Source organism: Curcuma longa, chromosome 11 (assembly GCF_044706935.1).
Source record: "Curcuma longa cultivar G26 ecotype Majalengka, Jawa Barat chromosome 11, ITB_CL_G26_1.1, whole genome shotgun sequence".
Taxonomy (NCBI): Eukaryota; Viridiplantae; Streptophyta; class Magnoliopsida; order Zingiberales; family Zingiberaceae; genus Curcuma; species Curcuma longa.
In genome coordinates this window covers 19,105,141-19,125,486 of record NC_133871.1, presented here as the reverse complement: position 1 = coordinate 19,125,486, position 20,346 = coordinate 19,105,141, and the positions used below count along the sequence as shown (strand labels likewise).

Below are 20,346 nucleotides of genomic sequence, written 5' to 3'. Positions count from 1 at the left end.
TAAATTATGCTTTGATAAATGTTTGGCCCCAAGAATGCCAGGGCGAGTCATGCAGCTGCAGGGACAAATTGGGGATCGGCAACTCCAAACACTCTCCGAAGAAACCTCTCAACGATCACTAGGAACTCTTCCACTTTTTCTTCATGAGGCAAATGCCCACAGTGCTTAATCACCTCCAAGCTGGAACCAGGAATCACTCGTGAAAGACGCTCTGCATTCCAGGCTGGGACAAGCCGGTCCTTGTCGCCGGTAACGATCAACACTGCATTACATTGTAGCGAGGAAATGAGTAAGGATCAGAAAAGCTTCCTCAGGCTGCTGCTGTAGAATCTTACTAATCACACATGTTACAGTTGCCATTAGGTTTAGTGACATAGATGAGGACAATTGATTTGCATGCTTAGGCAAATCTTTAGTATTAGTTTACTCACCATGTGATAGAATGATATTAACATTATACAGAGGCTACTCACAGATATTGTAAACCATCAAACCGTGGTTATCCCAATTATTTGGAGTCAGTTATATGAATCTTATTTCTATACATTCATAAATTACTAATAATATTCACCAAATATCATAAATATCATTGGAAATAAATGTAAGATAGATAAAAGTTAAGGAAAGACTAATCACACATGTTACAGTTGCCATTAGGTTTAGTGACATAGATGAGGACAATTGATTTGCATGCTTAGGCAAATCTTTAGTATTAGTTTACTCACCATTGATAGAATGATATTAACATTATACAGAGGCTACTCACAGATATTGTAAACCATCAAACCGTGGTTATCCCAATTATTTGGAGTCAGTTATATGAATCTTATTTCTATACATTCATAAATTACTAATAATATTCACCAAATATCATAAATATCATTGGAAATAAATGTAAGATAGATAAAAGTTAAGGAAAGTCCTATTTAATATAGTATAAAAAACTGATTTACATGACTTGGGTAATACCATCCTTTTAAACTTGCATAAAATTAATCATAAAATGCAATGACTAGTACTAAATCTATGTTGGGTTTGAATTTCAGAGCCTTGAACATTTTATGAATGTGTGCTAGAAGCCGATGGCATAGGGAGAAGACATAACTATAACTACCCAAAATCTTGATGCAGCTCAAGCAGAATCGTTGCTTAATAAGCTGCAATTTTGTAGTGCTAATCCCTGACAAAAGTGCAGAGTAATGCATGATCTTGATGCTATTTCTCTCACCAGGGCTCAAATTATAATATTATGACTTGGAGAATTAAGATGATACAAATGAAATAAATAATAACTTATTCTGATAATAGAGTGCAGAAGAAATTTATAACTTTTACCAGGGCACGAGATCTGAGCAAGTCGTTCAGATAATGGTGGTTTTGATGAAGACTCTGTCAGCAAGGCTAGAGTGTACTCTAGAAGTGCCCTCTCCCAACCTTTAACTTTGAGTGGCTGCAGAGATGCATAGGATCCAAATGAAACAGTTGGATATATAATTGTAACTCAGATCTCAGTTTTAGAAGGTAACCTTTGTATAACCTTGAATCACATAATCTGTCATTTTGCTTGGATCAAACCAAGCATTGCGAATAGCCAATATTCCAAACTTATCCATTATCATCCTTACCTGGAACCATAACCGAAACTGATATTGAAACAACAGTGAGGTGCTTAGAATATTCATATTCAATTGTGTCGAAGAACAGGCCTATCTAAACAAGTGGTTACAAAGTGACATAAAAACAATCAATATATAGCTTCTTAATACAATGACAGAGTGAAAAAAACAGTAGTAAAGCGTAACAAAGGGCTGTGTTGCTGAACCCGAGTATATAGAAAATTCACAAGATATATTATATATTTCATATTGCCTAAAGTTTCTGTTATGTTTATCTGTGTCATAGAGATCTAGATATCTCATCTATGAGAATGTATAAGCAAGCCATTGTACACAACAAACTATGCAACAACAACAGTTATAAAATCCAAGGTTAACTAGCAAAGGAATCAAAAGCATGTGCGTAATTGAGAAAAATATCTCGGTGACATGCTATTTTTAACTATACCTTAATATGAACAGGGTACACAAAAGTGTGAAAGATAGGTCTGTCATTTGATTGTTCTAAAGGGTTGCAGGCAACTATTTAATTAATACGTTGTAACTTTGTAATCAGGCACTTAACAATGGCAAGAAAAAAGGTATTTGAAGAGATACGCTTGAAGACATTCTAAGAGTCAAAACAAAATTAATTTGTTACTATATAAAAAAGAAAAAGGAGTTTATCTTCTTTATCTTAAAGAAGAATATCATTAGCAGAAGGAACTACTTTTAGACACCTCAGAAACAGAAATATAAAGAAACTAACTAAAGCACACCTTTCAGTTTCAAAGCTACTTGCAATAAAAGGGTTAGATAAGTGGGTTATAAGTAAAATTCACATGACCTTATCTCTATCTTGTAGTATATCTTTTAAAAGTAGAAAAGATGCATGCAACGTAACACAATCTTCAATTTTTTTTTTAAAAAAAATGCTTTTTGCATTTGATTGCTTGTTTAATTCAATAGAAAAACAGGAGGGAAGAGGAGGGAGAGAAATTAACAACATTTTCATGTGAAAAAAGGGCACTCATTTTTTTTTTTTTTGGTGTTACTTTACTTTTCCTCATTCTCCTCTATTTTCTCCTATTCATCTATCCAAGTAAAGAAATAAAAAATATTATACCAGAATCTTTTGGCCTAGATAATCTCCTTGCAGATCTTAGTGATCAATAAATTAGAAAGTTAGGATTGAAAGGAAATTCCTCAATAGCTACAAAGATCCACCAAAAAACAGACAAGCCAATGACGAATCAAACACAATAGACTTTGAACAAAAACCATGAACAACAACATATATCCAGGTAGGAAGAACATGCATACCACTAGAAAGAAATACAGAAATACTATAGTAAAGAACGGCTGAGAAAAGTATAGATTGTTTTAACTAAACTATGCGAATTCACAGGCAAGAAGGGAAAGATGATAAACCAATATTATTGGTAACCAGAGCAACCAGTGACCATGGGGAACACAAGTGTTATAGGTTTGCCAGGAGGGATAATCTACAATCATTTATGAATGTTCTTCGCCAATAGAATTTATAAAAGATTATATGCTTAAACCACTTTGAGATTAAGTTTTTTTTAATAAATAAAACAATTGAATTTAACTCGGTTTCTGCAATCTTTTCATCGTACCCTGTTATTGCAATATGTCAATTACCAAAAAGAAAAAAGGGGGGAAATTAACTTTTTTGAAGCCATCAAGCCAAACGACCAAATCATGTTCTTGAGAAGCTGAATGAGTAGGAGGTCTGAGTTGCCCCATTGGAATAGATGAGATGAAGACATTTAAAGACATGCTAAGGTTTATATAATCCAAGTCAAGGGCAGCACTCATATAAGGAGACAGATGCTTTCTAAAACTTCGCTTGCTGATGATTCTTTTGACAAAAAGAAAAGAGAGAAAAATACTTATTTGAATCAACATACCAGCATTAAGGCAAGTGTGGATCGCAGGAATGCCGACAAGGCACGGGCATACAGTGAGCCAACCATATCTCTCATAGCTTTCAACATATTGAAAGCTACCCGCATCAACTGCATACTTAAGTTAGCTAAGACTTTCAAAAACCTCATAATTGGATTCTTCGAAGCTCCAGTTTCCTTCTGAGTTCTCATCTCCTCTTTGTCAATTCTCCTTGGTGCTAGTGGAGCAATTATAGCCGGTGCCACGAGAATCAGTGCAGCAACCTTCTCGGGGGCTTCAAAGTATGTCTCAACCGCGACAAGGCAGCCGGCAGAGTGCCTGAGAAGCTCACAGGCAGCTCTTTTGTGTCTCCTTCACTATTTCAGCATCAATTCGAAAGAGAATAGATTATACATACCCCATCAGGATAGCCTTTGACCCTTTTTTCTCTTTGGCTTCCGTCTTCGAAGCAGCTAAGTGATCTATGAAGAAGAGCGTAGCAAGGACAGAAAAGGTCATGGAGTAGGGATTCAAAGCCCTACTCACAGTAGTCCTCGAAGTCAGCCCGAAGGCAGGTCGATCAAAAGCGAGGACCTTAGACTTCACCACCCTCGCCAGAGGCCTCATTATTCGATCCCACGAGAAGGCCGACGCCCCGAAACCGTGAAGCAGAACAACGGGAATTTCAACCCCAACCTTCTCATCGATTTCCTCACAATGACAGATCCTATGATGCAGATCGACCCCATTGAACTCGCAGAAGAAGCTATCCGCGTCGGCTAACTCTTTGTAATCCACTAGCTCGCCCTGATCGACCCCCGCGACGCTGCGTCGCGGCGGTCGCCTCGCCGTCTCAGGCTGGCCTCCCGGGTCGTCCGCCGCACGCCCTGTGAAATTCGTCTTCGAAATCAGGAATAACGAGAGGGAGATCGCGAAGAGGTCCGAGAAAGGAGGCAAAGAGTTACCGCCGGCGAGAGGGTAGTCTGCAGCGGAGCTGCCGACTGAAGCGGCGGGCGGGAGGACAGATCGGCATCGGAAAGAGAGACAAGGGCTTCGGCAACGAAGCGGGTCGAGAATGGAGGCGCGCCGGATCGGTTTGAGGTGGAGCTGCGGAGATTGAGGTGAAGTGGCGCAGCAGCAGACCGCCATGATCGAGCTCGTGTGGAGCGAAGAAGAACAAGTGAACGAGAGAAGCAAGCGATAACAAGCCGACAAATTGTTTCGCCAAATAGAATTCAAGATTTATGATTGGATTAATAAAAATAAAATAAAATAAAATTGTCAATATTAAAAACATTTTATCTATTTTAATAATTCATAATGCGCATTTCCCCACCACTAATATTTTATTTACAGGCCATTTATAAATCAGTTTATATCTTCAAAATTATCAATTGGTGATATTCTTTTAATCTCAAAGAAATTAAAATTATCAAATTTTAGATTACAACTACATAAATAAAATTAGATCATAATTAAAGTTATTTATCTCTTTTTAAAAAAATGATAAATGTCAGTTAGTCGCATTAACTCAATCCCTGGAGGTGATCGGTCCGGTCCCACGAAAATTTTTCATCGACCATCAGGATAAATCGGGAAGCGCACGAAACGGCCAACCCAGATACCTAGCATCCTTTGATTGCAATTCTCATTTAAAAGAAAATTCCTGTAAATACGCCCTTGAATGTTCTACCGTGGCATCATAGTCCCGGGGACACTTTTTATCTCTTCTAAACACTTTAAAACTATATTCATTTGGCACTTAAATCATAATTCATCGTATTGTTTACTTTGGCGGATCATGAGGAAAAGGAAGAGAATGTGCAAAAGTTTTGGTCGGGGAGAATTACAGCGGAGGAAAAGAAAAGCGCGCGTATCATCTAAAAAGATAATCGAGAAAGAAAGCACTGCAAATGGATGCTTGTCCCGCTATCCACGGCAAACTTTCAAACCTTTCGCAAAAGCCACCAGTGGCCGGAAATAGATAAGCAAACAAACGTCACGAGATGTCCATGATCAGTTAGTTTGTTCTGCATCTTCTCTTCTGTAAGGTATGGAAATGGAAACGAGAAGAGCGAGCCTGGACCTGTGCTTCGGCGACAAGCCCACCACGCTTCTGGATGAGTTCGAGCGGCTCAGCTTAGAAGTCCAGTTGAACCGAGCCATTGCTCTCGAGAGGTGCAACTCGGCGCCGGCCGTCCACTGCCGGCGCCGATCTGGATTCGCCGCCCCGCCGACGGGGCGCCGACGGTCGCCTCAGCCGCGCTCTCAGCATGCCGAAACGGGCGACCGGCGGTGGGTGCTCTTCGAGGCCGCGAGGAGGCTGTGGAGGCCCGTCTTTCGGGCTTGGTGGAGGCGAGATGAAGAGAGGAGTTGTAGCGCACGTATCGGCTAGTGTTTTATCGAGTCTGCTGTTTGTTTATTTATTTCAAAAAGGGGAAGAAAGAATTCAGCTACGATATCGAGTGTTAATTATCTGCTTTGTAGATGATAGTTTTGATCATCCAAATACGAATTAATCGTAATTCTGAACCAATTCATCAGCTTCTCGCAGCATTGAGCGCGCGTAAACAACGACACCCATTCCATAACCGACAACCACCGCCACCGAGCGCCGGCACGCCGGGCACGACTACTGCAAGCGCAGCCACCGGTCGATGCTTCTCGATCCCGACCGACAACGCCGGCCCGCGGCTTGCTTCTTGATCCCGGCAGGCCAGCAGTACGACGGCGCCGCTCGCGGAAGCGGAGGAACCGCACCATCGAGTGCGGCGAGGGCGACGACCCAGATTGATTTGAAATACGCATCGTCGGTGCCGGCGCCACCGACTCCACCAGCGGCACCTCCTGACGCGTTCCCGTCGGACATAGTCGGTGCCTCGGGCCCTCGGGCATGCGACGTTGGATGCAACCTACTGCTCGATCAGTACTCATCGCGCGCTTGATAAGGAGAGAACGAAGTGCTTTGATAGCCGGATTAAGGTTCTTGGCTGTGTTTACTCCGATGAAGAAGAATTAAACGCGGAGGAGAAACTGATAAATTATATAATATAAAAATTAAAATAATAATATATTATATAAAAAATGTAATATGAAATTCAACATTGTATATTTCATGTAGTAGATCCTACATCTATATAGTAGGATTTACATCTATGCAATTGAAGATATCATATTGAATTTCATATTACATATTTTATCATTTTTCTAAAATTTATTTATCAAAATTCTCTCATTTAAAAATATATATTGATTATTTTCTCAGCCTATTGTAGACAACTAGTTGCCTAGGTTGGAATTAAAAGCATTCAAGATTTGGCCTTGCTACCTACTCAACTTTGTACCTATTAGTTGGCTTCCAAAAATATTACAATTATTCAACTCGATCACACTTTTGTGGTTCAAATAGAGTCTCTATGGACTGACATACAAGGTCTTGATTAAGATCTTCAACTGTTCTAGACTAAATTAGTAGCATTGGATTGGATTATTTTAATTTTTACAATTTTAATTTAATTTATTAAATTAAAAATTATTGAGCTGTACTAGACTTCTAATATTGACATAGATAGCTTCTGCAAGAGTATTATTATTAATAGATTTGAGATCCAAATCCTAATTTGGTTATCTTATCCCTATAGATGCTATCCTTGTTAATCATGAAATTTTTATAATTTATTTCTTTTCAAATAATGAGTATCATCTAGGATGGTCGAAGTGACGATTTCAATTTTAATTGATAAAGAAGGGATAATAGAAAATAAATTTTTTCAGTTAAAGAAAGTTTTTTTCTTTTTATTCTTAAAATTTATTTCTCTTAGAAAACTCTATATTTTCTCTTCGGATTCGTAACCCAAAATTTTAGAAATAAAGCAAAAAAAAAAAAACACGCGTTTTTTAATTCTCTTTTTGATTTTTTTAGGGGAGAGTAAAAGGGGAAACTTTTTTGACTCCGGGGGTTTCTTTTTCCCTTCGATCTTCCGCTTGCTGCGCTGCTGCTGCTCTGCGGGTTTGCGTAGCGGAGGCGGAGAGGTTTCCGTTTTACTTCGCTTCGCCGGAAACCGATCTCTTCAAGAACCTCGAATCGCATCTCCCAAAGCCACTGTACCTCCTTTGACCTGCTCCTTTCCCAGAAAAAAAATCCATCCTTTATCCGTTTCCCTTTATTGCCGCCCCTTTGCCTTCCCGATCCGTGCTCGCAATCTGATTCCACGAGTTCTCTTTGTGATTCTCAGGGATTTTCCGGGTGCTTTCGTGGCTTTGGAGTCTCGGTTTTGTTAAAAAGAAAAGAAAAATCGGAGCTTGGGCTGTTGGGGTGCGGTTTCTGGCATGGGCGACCTGCAGGCCTGGCCGCCACTAGCCAACGTAGGCTCTTTGGAAGAGGTTTGCCACCCGCTACAGCCGCATCCGCTTCCGGTTAACCCTGACCCGTCGGCGATCCGCGCGGTAAACTGGCAGGTTGCTGAGAAGGCGACCCAAGATGTTCTCCGGTGTATTCAACCGACCATGGTGTCCGAGCATAGGCGGAAAAGCGTTGTCGAGTATGTGCAGAAGCTTTTGAAGAGATGTATTGGAAGTGAGGCGAGATTTCTAATCCCCTTCTTATTTTCATTTTTTAATTTGTTTAAAAAAGAGTCCTGATTTAGTTCTTCCTCCCTACTGCTTATGTCAAGACTATCTATTTAATTTGTTTTTCAGATTTGATTGCATTACAATTTTTTATTGAAGAATTAATGGATATTGTTCTTGCTTCTGATTATCTATCTACTTCATATTTCTTGTAGACCAGTTATTCCTATATCTAGAAACTGACAACTCTCGTATTCATCTTTCAGCTGTGTTTGTCTCAACCACATCGTCTTATCTTATCCCTCCATTGAGCGTTATATATAGCTATATTTACAGTAAATATTCAAATCAACTAAATCAGTTCAAAATTTCAATGCCGAAATGAGGAGAATAAAATAAAATAAAAATAACTGTAGAAGTTTTGCTTGAAAATGCATCAATCTTAAAGCAAATTTCTGCATGTGAAGTTTCAGGCGTCGCTGTAATGTGAGTTTGGCAGTTGTTTTAGTAAATCTGCATAATTATTTTTTCAGGTTCGGTGAACCATCTTAAGGTACAGTGTACTTGATATTTGGTAAACTTGGACATCTTTTTTGGTTGTCTGATTTGTTTCTCATGTGTTTGCTCAAGGTTTTTCAAATAATGCACGAAATAAAATATGTGAAGGAATTAATTTTCTCTAAAGTGTTCTTTATAATAACATCTGATGAACTATCTGCTACGAAGCAATAAAGTTCGGTAGAAAATTCAAATATAGGCCTAAACAGTTGTTTATCTCCAAGGAAAGCCTTTTGTTGATCTAGTAGGATATCATTGAGCCTCCACTACACAGTTTAGGTACGTATTTGACATGATAATTGCAAATGAATATCATTATCCAAATTCACCATGCAGTAGCGTTGTTGGTCCTTTTGGGAATTGAAATCATCAATAGGATATTGTTGAATCAAGTATGTGAAATGATTTTAGTAGTCCTTTTCAATTGACAATAGAAGTAGTATCTTGAGTTCTGCATTGAGTTGTATTTTTATGTGAGGGTCCTAATTTTAATAGCAATAATTTTCCTTGCGAATCTATCTCTTGTTGCTTTCCCTTTTATGCCGAAATGTTTGTATATAGTATACTCTAAGCAACACCTTGCTATTTTTTTTTCATTTATTATCATCATAGAATTTCTATTGGTTAAATATTATCTTATGGTCCATTATTCGCTCTACTTTTCTCTTGATTTGTAAAATATTATGGAATCACTTGGGATATTACAAGACATAAGTCCCTATTTATATATGAATATAGGGACCTATTCTAGGAAAAATTATTCTATAAAAAAAAACGAATTAAAAGAATATTTATCCCTAAATATTCTAACACTCCCCCTCAAGCTGGAGAATATAAATCATATGTTCCCAGCTTGTTACATATGTAGTCAATTCGAGGACCTCTTAGTGACTTGGTGAATATATCTGCTAGTTGGTCTTGTGAGTTAACAAAACTTGTAGATATTTCACCAGATATGACTTTTTCTCTGACAAAGTGACAGTCGACTTCAATATGTTTTGTCCTCTCATGAAAAACTGGATTCGAGGCGATATGCATAGCGGCTTGATTGTCACATATAAGTGACATTTGTGTAACCTCTCCAAATCTTAGCTCTTGAAGCAACTGTTTGAGCCATATAAGCTCCTGACTGGCTATGGCCATAGCTCGATATTCTGCCTCCGCACTGGATCTTGCCACAACATTTTGCTTTTTGCTTTTCCAAGAAATAAGATTATCTCCGACAAATATACAAAAACCAGAAGTAGATTTCCTATCAATGGGAGATCCTGCCCAATCTGCATCAGAATACCCTACGACTCGAGTATGTCCTTTGTCTTCATACAAAAGACCCTTTCCTGGAGCACCTTTGATATATCGAATAATGCGAGTCACAGCATCCCAATGTTCCTTGCATGGAGAGTTGAGAAACTGACTTACTACACTTACTGCAAATGAGATATCCGGACGAGTAACAGTAAGATAACTTAGTCTCCCTACTAATCGCCTGTATCGTTCAGGATCTGGAAGAGGCTCCCCCTGATTTGGCATAAGCTTGATATTAGGATCCATGGGGGTGTCAACTGTCTTTGAGTTTAACATGCATGTTTCTTCTAGAATATCCATTGCATACTTCCTTTGGGATATGATAATTCCATTTTTGGACTGTGCTACTTCTATCCCTAAAAAATATTTGAGTTTGCCGAGATCTTTTGTCTGGAAGTGTTTAAAAAGATGTTGTTTCACCTGTGAAATCCCGAGATGATCACTACCTGTGATAACAATATCATCGACATAAACTACTAAGTAGATGCAACCAGTAGATGAGTGTCGATAAAAAACAGAATGGTCAGCCTCACTCCGAATCATGCCAAATTGTTGGATTACAGTACTAAATCTACCAAACCATGCTCTGGGAGACTGTTTGAGGCCATATAAAGATTTTCGCAGTCGACATACAAGACCAGAAGACTCCCCCTGAGCAACAAAACACGGAGGTTGCTCCATATAGACTTCTTCGAGCAGGTCACCATGTAAGAAAGCATTTTTGATGTCCAACTGATAAAGAGGCCAATGTCGAATCGCAGCAATGGACAGGAATAGGCGCACAGAAGACATCTTGGCAACAGGAGAAAAAGTGTCCCCATAATCCAATCCGAAGATCTGAGTATAACCTTTAGCAACGAGGCGAGCCTTAAGCCGGTCAACCTTTCCGTCTGGACCAACTTTCACCGTATACACCCATCGACAACCGACAACTGACTTCCCTGATGGTAGAGGAACGAGATCCCAAGTCCCACTGCTCTGCAAGGCACACATTTCATCGAGCATAGCCTGTTTCCATCCTGGATGGGCAAAGGCATCACCTGCAGTCTTCGGGAGAGAAACAGACGACAAGGAGGAAAGACAAGCAAAATAGGAAGGAGAAACACGATGATAACTCAAAGAAACATAATGAGGAGAAGGATTACGAGTGGAACGCATACCTTTCCGAAGTGCAATGGGAATATCAGTCTCAGGAGATGGGACCAGAGGACGAGGTGAAAGACTTGGCTCCAAAGATGTGTCCATGGCAGTATCAGTGGTGTTCGGCGGCAAAGCAGGACGAGGACGACGCTGATAAACCTGCAATGGAGGAGATGTCCTCGGAGGCGACAGAGACTCCTCCGGAGGATAAAAGATAGCCATTGGTGCAGACGTAGAAGGAGAAAACTCAGACGGAGATCCGTTAGGCCCAAAAAATGGAACCGAATCAAAGAATGTGACATCAGCAGAGATGAAGTACCGACGGAGAGTAGGAGAATAACACTTGTACCCTTTCTGAGACCGTGGGTACCCAAGAAAGACACACTTATGAGACCGGGGAGAGAGTTTGTCAATGCCAGGATCGAGAGCATGAGTAAAGCATATAGAACCAAAGACCTTAGGTGGTAAAGGGTGAAGAGACTGATGAGGATAAAGAATATGATGAGGTATTTGACCTTGTAGAGTGGAGGAAGGCATGCGATTGATGAGATAACACGCAGTAAGTACAGCGTCACCCCAAAACTGAAGAGGAACATGAGAATGGAGAAGAAGAGTCCGGGTGGTTTCAAGAAGATGGCGATTCTTGCGTTCAGCAACTCCATTTTGTTGAGGGGTATGAGGACAAGATGTCCGATGCAATACACCATGAGATGCCAAGAAGGTCTGAAATGAAGTAGATAGATACTCACGTGCATTATCACTCTGTAAGGTTCGAAGAGAAATACCAAATTGAGTTTTGATTTCATAGAAGAAAGATTTAAAAATAGAAAACAACTCCGAACGATCCTTCATCAGATATAACCAAGTACAACGAGAAAAATCATCTATAAAGGTAACAAAGTATCGTGACCCCAATGTAGAAGAAACACGACTCGGACCCCAAACATCGGAATGAACCAAAGAAAAAGGTGACGTAGCCCGACTCACAGTGCGAGGAGAAAAAGAACTACGAATATGCTTTCCTAATTGACATGATTCACAAGATAAAGAATCTAAGTGAGAAAGACCAGGATGTAATTGTTTCAACTTATCAAGACCTGGATGTCCCAACTGAGCATGAATAAGAAGGGGAGATGCTGCCGCCGAACCAACAAGAGAGGATTGTTGAAGTCGATATAGGCCATGAGACTCATATCCGAAGCCAATCATCTTCCCCGTACTCCGGTCCTGCAAGGAAACAGAAGATTTTGTAAACGAGATGACACAATCAAGAGACTGAGTAAGCTGACTAATTGATAATAAATTAAAGGGAGCACCGGGAACATAAAGAACATTATGAATAGAGAGAGATGGAGAAGGATGAACAGTACCGACACCCTGAGACTGAATTTGAGAACCATTTGCCATGGTGACAAAGGGTAAATAACCAGAAGTAGAGAGAGAAGAAAAAAGTAATCTATTACCAGTGATATGATCGGTGGCTCCGGAATCAAGAACCCAAGAACTCGAAGAGTGAGATATGCCAGCAAAGGAATTACCAGTGAGTGCAACGGCAACAGGGGAATCAGAAATTTTTCGATCCTCATACCATTTCAGAAAGTCGTCATATGAAGGCGGTGGGGTCAGATCTGGTGGTTCTTTGCCACCCTTACGAGGTGACATGATCAATCTTCTTTCCATCAGCACCTGCTTTCGGAAAGGTGCTGCTGCTGCTGGTGTCCTGCTGTTGTTGAGTTGCTGGAGAATAGAAAGGACGGCTGCCGGCGGCTGTAACTTGGAAGACAGCAACGATGTTGCTACTGTTGGTCCGTTGGAAAAAAATCGCAGCAAGGATGTTGCTGCTACTTGTAGCTGGAATTTGCGACTGCCGGCGGCTGGTTCTGGAACAGTACTTGATGAGTCTCTTGAACAGGCCGGATCCTTCAAGATGCACTGGGTGGAAACTCCAGAACTGCGTTTCTGTGCTGCTGTTCCAGAATCAACAGTAGGGACGCAAAAGATGATTCGGAGTGATTCGGGAAAGAAAGAAAGAAAAAGAAGAAAGGGATGGGCGACGGCTAGGGTTTGGCGGATAAACCTAACCCTAATTCGGGAAAGAAAGAAAGAAAAGAAAGAAAAAGAAGAAAGGGATGGGCGACGGCTAGGGTTTGGCGGATAAACCTAACCCTAACCTCGCTCTGATACCATGTAAAATATTATGGAATCACTTGGGATATTACAAGATATAAGTCCCTATTTATATATGAATATAGGGACCTATTCTAGGAAAAATTATTCTATAAAAAAAAAAACGAATTAAAAGAATATTTATCCCTAAATATTCTAACAATAATAATTGGATTGCAAGATCCATCTCTATCTGTGGTTTATGTTTGGTTCTGTCATTTGTAATAACTTGCCAATAATAGTTATTCTAATTATTTATCATGATTTGGAAGAATGTGACCAATCACTTGTACTTGTATCTCAATTTCATTGCTCTGTCATGTATATGGTAATTCGATAGGAAGTGGTTATATGTTTTAATGTAGGTATAAAATTGGATTGTAGATATTAGTCTATGCCTAGGTTGTTGAGTGTTGACAATTGAAATATCCACACATAGAAAAATAAAATTGATAACAATACACTTGGATGAAAATAATAGGGATGCAAGAATGAGGCATTAGCTGATAAACTTTGATAATGCATCTGACTCTACTGAAATGCTGTCTATCTCCAGATGTGACTTTAACTATGTTGATCTAGTTTTCTGGAAGAGTTCATTTTCTTTTCTTTGTTAACACCTTCTTGAAATGTAGCTATTGTAGAAACCTGAAATTTGTGAAGATAAAGTTACAGTGGAGCGTGATAGGGAATCAAATTGCAGATCAAAGAAGCATGTCTGTCTGTCTGTGGCTCTCTCTCTCTCTCTCTCTCTCACACACCTACATCCATAAACGAAGCTCTAAGTATTCGTTCTCCAGTGGATCCATACATTCATAACATACTGTGTTAAAAATATATCGTAGCTTAGGAACTATCATGTAGTCTGTCCTGACAGATCATGCATCTCTAATAGTACTATATTTCTCTTAAATGGTTAGATTTTGATTAAATTGCTGCAAGATATTGTTGTGGGTATCTGCAACTGAGAAAGATTACATGAAATATCAACAATGGCACCTTCACTTGTAAAATTAAGTATTAGGATTAGTTATTTGCAGTTTCCTCCTTTTTTGATTAGGTCCATATCATTTTGTTCTCAGTTATTTTATTCAATTTGCCCGATTTGTGGTTATAAGTTTAATGATTGCTCGTTACCTACTTTTTGTTACCCAATCTCTAAGGTTGTTTAGGTCTGATTTTGTGTTTTGGGGCGGGGAGCTTATTGTGTTAAAATCATGAAAACTAATGATGACTTGTTTTTTGTACTATGAGATTTATGATACCACATTTGAAATGAGTAGAGCTGAAGAAACAATACTTATGATGAACAAAAACTTGATTTTTTTTTCTTCTTTTATGCCAAATAGTTAATAATATATGTCTCCTTGACCATAATAACTGGTCACTGAAGCAAACATATTTTCATGGATATATTGATGCATTCTTTGGGTAGATGACTATCAAATGTCACCTGCCAAAATTTCAGTGACAAATACTTTCATAGCTTGTGTGCACTAAACTGCAATTCTTATGCAACTACCAAAATGAGATTAGAGGTATATCTAAAAATACTTGCGGTGCTTTATTTGCTAGGTAAAGTGATGCAATATTATCCATGGAAACTTTCTTGAGGAAATATTGTAAACATACTATGTACCACATATTCCAGTGCAACAATTCTATTGCACAAGTGAACAATGCTTTTCCTTCTATCATTCTGTATCATTCTAATGGTAATGAACTGTGAAAATGAGATGCTTACTTTCTACTTCTAACATCTCTTTGTTGTGTGCTGTATGTGTTTCTTTGATTTAAATATTTTCCAAGTGGAAAATGATGTGAAAGCATAATTCCTAAACATTTGTTTAGTTTATATACCAACATAGACATATACACAGTTTCACAAATGATACTTCTTTGTGCAAAATGTTGTTGTCACCTTAAGCCTTCTTGTTTTATATGAATCTGAATTTGTGTTTAATTAATTTGATCTGGGGTACCATTGCTACCAAGAAATTTTTTCCCATTGACTATAAGCTTATCATGATTTGGTAATTGATGGTTGGCTTTCCCATGGCAGGTTAAACTTGTTAAATGCGTTGTTGATAACATTGTGGTGGATATCTCCTTCAATCAGATTGGCGGGCTTTCTACTCTTTGCTTTCTAGAGAAGGTGCACATTAAAAGGCTAAAAGCCTTGGCAGTGCAACATTAAAGTCAAAATTTGATTATTTCAAAGAAAGTTGATTTATATGCTTAGTTTACATCATTCAATATGGTTTATTATTGTTCTCTTGGAAATTCAGATTTGTTGCTTGTTATAGGTTGATCAAAAAATCGGCAAGGACCATCTCTTCAAACGCAGTATAATATTGATAAAAGCTTGGTGCTACTATGAGAGTCGTGTTCTTGGTGCTCATCATGGTTTGATTTCTACATATGCACTGGAGACACTCGTGTTGTATGTTTTCCATCTCTTCCATAAATCTTTGGATGGTCCTTTAGCGGTGAGTGTTCCACGAATACTTAAGCATGTTTTAAGGATCTGTTCTATTTTGCTAATTTTTTGCAGTTAGGTTTCAAGTAAATGGCTGTATTTAGGTTCTGTATAGGTTTCTGGACCTCTACAGCAAGTTTGAATGGGATAAGCACTGTGTCAGTTTACAGGGCCTGGTTTCCGTTTCATCATTGCCAGAACTAGTAGTAGGTAAGCAGATATATTGTTATTTGATAATAGACATATATGGTTCTTGATCATCAGTTATTTTTCACAGTTGATATGGCAGACTCGAATGGGAGTGATTTACTGTTTAGCAATGCATTTATTAAGGAGTGCGTGGAGATGTTTTCAGCTCCTTCAAGATTTTCAGAAACATCGTCCAAGGTGTTCTCCAAAAAGCATCTGAATATTGTGGATCCCCTAAAACAGAATAATAATCTTGGACGCAGTGTTAGCAAAGGTTAGCATTATAGTTTCTCAATTTCCTGGAATTTAGTTTGCTTCTTTGACATGCTAATATGCTATTCTCTTCCAAATCTCAGGTAACTTCTATCGTATACGAAGTGCATTTACATATGGTGCTCGAAAACTTGGTCGGATACTTCAATTGCCCATGGAAAATATTGCTTCTGAAATTGGCACATTCTTTACAAGCACCCTGGAGAGGCATGGAACTGGAGAAAGACCAGATGTTCTATCTGCATCTCCTAACTCATCAGATGAACTGGAGAGGCATGGAACTGGAGAAAGACCAGATGTTCTATCTGCATCTACTAACTCATCAGATGATCTGCACACGTGCACTACAACAAAAAGTGGACTCAATGGAGATGTTCCAGTTAAGGATTTGGATTCAGATTGCAGGGAGCCTGCTAGTTTAGAAGCTTTGGATTTGACTGTTGTTGATAGTTGTTCTGCTTCTTCATCTCATGATCAGATTGGTGACTCACCATCAGGAGATGCTTCTCGTGCACAGCACTTGTTCTTCCACACAGAAAATGGTTCTAAGGATGTGATACTTGATACTTTGAATTCAAGAGACAGCACAAATAAAGATACATCTTTGAGCAAATCTAAAGTCCCTAGGGAAGAAATCTACTATGAAACTGAGTTACGTGGTACTAATAAATTGTGGTTTAGAACCAACTCCATGCCTGGATCCACTGGAAGCATTCGTGGGTCTTCAAGGATAAGTTGGAATTCCAAACTATCAGAACATTCGGTTAATGCAGATTTCTCAAGTGAGGACAATGGAAATACTAGAAATCCCAAGGGCGGCAAATTATCAGATCTCATTGGTGAATTCGATTTACATTATAGGAATCTCCGATATGCTTTGGAGTCACAGGGGCAAGACTACTTTATGAATCACTACATTGTCCATGTTCGTGGATTATCTCCTTCTCAATATCAAAAGCAGCATTCATGGAATGGCATTCATCATAGGAGTATTTACCCTCGTATGTCACCAAATCATCTGATTCCTGCATCGCCATTTTCTCCAACTGCCTACTCTATGAATCAATCAATGATAACTGGTGTTTATTGTGCTAAAGATGTCCAGAAAAGGGGAACTGGAACATACTTTCCTGATCCGGTATGTACAACATATTATTTATAGGACTCATGATAAAATCCTAGTATAGTGAGACTAAAATACCTAATTGCTTCTTTGATACTCCTAACACTCCCCTCAAGTTGGAGCATCGATATTATCTAAATCCAGCTTGTTACGCTAACTACCAGAGCTCTCGTAAGTAAAACACACGCTAGACAACGTAGACTAAAATATGGCTACAAAAATGAAAATACAATTAAGCAATGCTTTGGAAGCGGTGTATCACATAAGAAACTAAAGAAAGGAAAAAGAAAGTACTCAAGGTTCTAGATGAAAGTTTGATAACATAACTCGAACCTCTACAAGATATTGGAAACTGAGACCAAGACATTTCTTCCAAAGAGAGTGCAATAAAATATTTTGAAATCTTTGAATCAGTTTGATACCTAACGTCTAATAACTCTATTCTTAGCATTATGAATTCTTTTGAAGTCCTTTTGAATGTTTTCACTAGAATTTATTGAATTATGATCTCTGTTCAGGTTTTTGCATGATCCTGGTGTAGTTTCAGAGTCAAAGTTTAACTTAAAAAACAAAGAAGTTTTTTTTTTTTTTTTTTTGCATTCCCTTTTTTTGTAGGTATTATTACTGGCTATGAGGTTCTTCATTTGTTAAATTTTGTAGAACTCTCGCTCATACAAAGAAAGACAATCACCTGGGAGAAGAAAGAATCCAGTATCTCCAAATCATTTGTCAAGATCCCGCAATAATGGCCGTTTGGATGGGCAACAAGATAGGAACTTGCTAGAAGAAGGAAATGATGAACCATTGTCACAACCCCATTCACCTGTTTGCGGTGTAGATGATCATGGAAAACCAGATTCATTGGATGCCCCTCGATCTCAATATTCACGCCCTGGCTTTAGGGGCATTTCAAATGCCACTGACTCTGTACATCAGCTAAATGGAAAACTTGAATTTGGATCCCTTGGTCCTGTTCCATTAAGAGTCTCCTCAGAGCAAAGTAGCAGGCATGAATTAACTAGTCCTAATCAGCGCAATGCTCCAACAATCACTGTGAATCAGCGACCCTCACTGAGCATAAAATGTGAAAGGTACAAAAACCTTTCCCAAATGTTTTGTGGTTCTATCAGTAGAAGATAACTTAATACATATCTCCATTCATACCATATGTCAAAACTATGCATAAATAACACAAGTGAAGCATAGCATGGAGTGGAGATTTTTAATTGAAATTTTCTTTTTTGGCATATTCCATTTACTTTAGTATCATTCATCAAAAAAAAAAAACATGACAAGCATTTGTTGGAGAGACTAAAGATAGCCATTAACAGAGTGTAACTTTAGATTTCTGCCAGATATCTATGAAATAATTGGGCAATTAACGAGTGATTCCTTGTAGTTTTGATTTGTATTTTGAGGACATGATTAATATGCTTGGCCATGGATTAAAGGCTCAATTTAGTCCAAGGTATAATAAGTACTGAGCATTGGTCCGGCCAACAAGATGGATGTATTTTTCAAGGGGTAGAAAGAATCCAGGTTTATGCTAATCCATAAGTTATTCCTGGTTTATTATATGTGATTCCATCCAGACTTATTTTATACACAGTCTCCCTTCATTCTCATGGGCCTTTCTTTCCTGTTTATCTTACATTATACAAGTTGTTCAAAATGACTGAAACTTGAATTGTTGATTCAAGAAAAAAGTGGATTCAAACCGGCTGAGGAACTTAGTCTAGTGAGCTAGCAAATGGGTGCTTATGTAGGTTCGTTACACAGAGAATGTGATAGATTTATTGAATCTTGAAAGTAGAAGGTACTTTTAGCAACAATCCTAAATGATCAAAATCAGTTGCCATACCTAGCCTAGCGAACTAGTGACACTTTTTTTTTTCCTCTTTATTTTTCCCTTGGTTTTTATTCTGTTTATTTTATATCATCATTTAGCAAATGGATGCATAATCCCCATAGAATATGATAGATTTGTTAAATCTTATAGTAGAAGGTACTTTAGCATCAATCCTAAATGGAAAGACCAGGCTGGAAAGCCATGAAATATTTTAGCCGCTGCATATCTTACAGAGCATACAGAAACTTTCAAACAACATTTTTGCTCATATCTCATTTTTCATTTCAATTGGTAGTGGTGCATCCTCATCCATTTGATGAAATTTTATATCTGAAACACGCAGGACAATTCAACCCTATCAGCTAAAAGACGAAGATGACTTCCCCCCGCTAAGTAGCTAACATCTGAGGCGATGTCAAGCAGAGAAGAGCCGAAAGAGAGGTAACTTGTGATGGCTTGCAGGGGAGTTGCATGAGAGTTGATATCTGATTATTGTTGTATGGGAGTTGTTTTCTTGTACATTCTACTATATTTTGCCCCCTTTTTTAGAATCCCCACCTCAAGAGGGTGTGAACAAAGTTGCCCGACCAGGTTTCAGATGCCGGTGGCGGTGTAAAAGATCGGTATGGTTTTAGTAGAAGAGGATGAAGTAAGTAGGAGAATGGAGTCCCTAATGGATTTGGTACTTCCAAGGGAGTTCTTATACATTGCATACTAAGCTCTCAGATTCTAGTTTTTCGTTGTTCTATCCATTGCTTGGCATTTGAGGGTATTTTGCTGCTTATTAGTCCCTGAACCCTGTAATTAACTTGTATTGTTTTCCCTTCTTTATCGCTAAACAGTTGGAGATTTTGAAATTTGGTTTTTCTTTTACTGAACCGGAAAGTCAAATACATTTCAATGTCCACAGCATACTCTTCAAATTATCTATATATAGAACTATATTATACTTATGTATATTAATCAAGTTCGATTTTTCTTATATAAATTAAATTAAATCCTCTTTATTTCTCAGTACAATATTCTCTTTCAAATGACATTTTCCAAGGTCATAGGATCATTTTATTTTAATTTTGAGCGATATTGATACAGGAATAATCGAGCAAGTTTTTAGTGGTTATAATTTTTAATTCGAATTTTAAAATAGAATATTTTTCATATTAAATTTTTTGATATTTTATTGAATTAA

General features: G+C 38.4%; 2 protein-coding genes across 2 annotated transcripts; one reads left to right on the top strand and one right to left on the bottom strand.

Moving 5' to 3' along the window:
• LOC141841151 (uncharacterized) lies at nt 1-4,678 on the bottom strand. Its single transcript, XM_074729274.1, has 6 exons — nt 4,472-4,678; nt 3,925-4,393; nt 3,530-3,845; nt 1,527-1,625; nt 1,336-1,450; nt 1-262 (listed from the first exon to the last, which is right to left on the bottom strand). The coding sequence occupies exons 1-6, from the start codon at nt 4,653-4,655 to the stop codon at nt 48-50; spliced, it is 1,398 nt and encodes a 465-aa protein (XP_074585375.1). The 5' UTR covers nt 4,656-4,678; the 3' UTR covers nt 1-47.
• Nucleotides 4,679-7,467: 2,789 nt separating this feature from the next.
• LOC141837282 (uncharacterized) lies at nt 7,468-20,032 on the top strand. The gene is made up of 10 exons (XM_074724713.1): nt 7,468-7,610; nt 7,742-8,082; nt 12,692-13,062; nt 15,307-15,399; nt 15,551-15,733; nt 15,828-15,933; nt 16,001-16,186; nt 16,269-17,323; nt 17,969-18,399; nt 19,501-20,032. Exons 2-10 carry the CDS (start codon nt 7,836-7,838, stop codon nt 19,556-19,558), a joined length of 2,730 nt encoding a protein of 909 aa, XP_074580814.1. The 5' UTR covers nt 7,468-7,610; nt 7,742-7,835; the 3' UTR covers nt 19,559-20,032.
• Nucleotides 20,033-20,346: the final 314 nt, after the last annotated feature.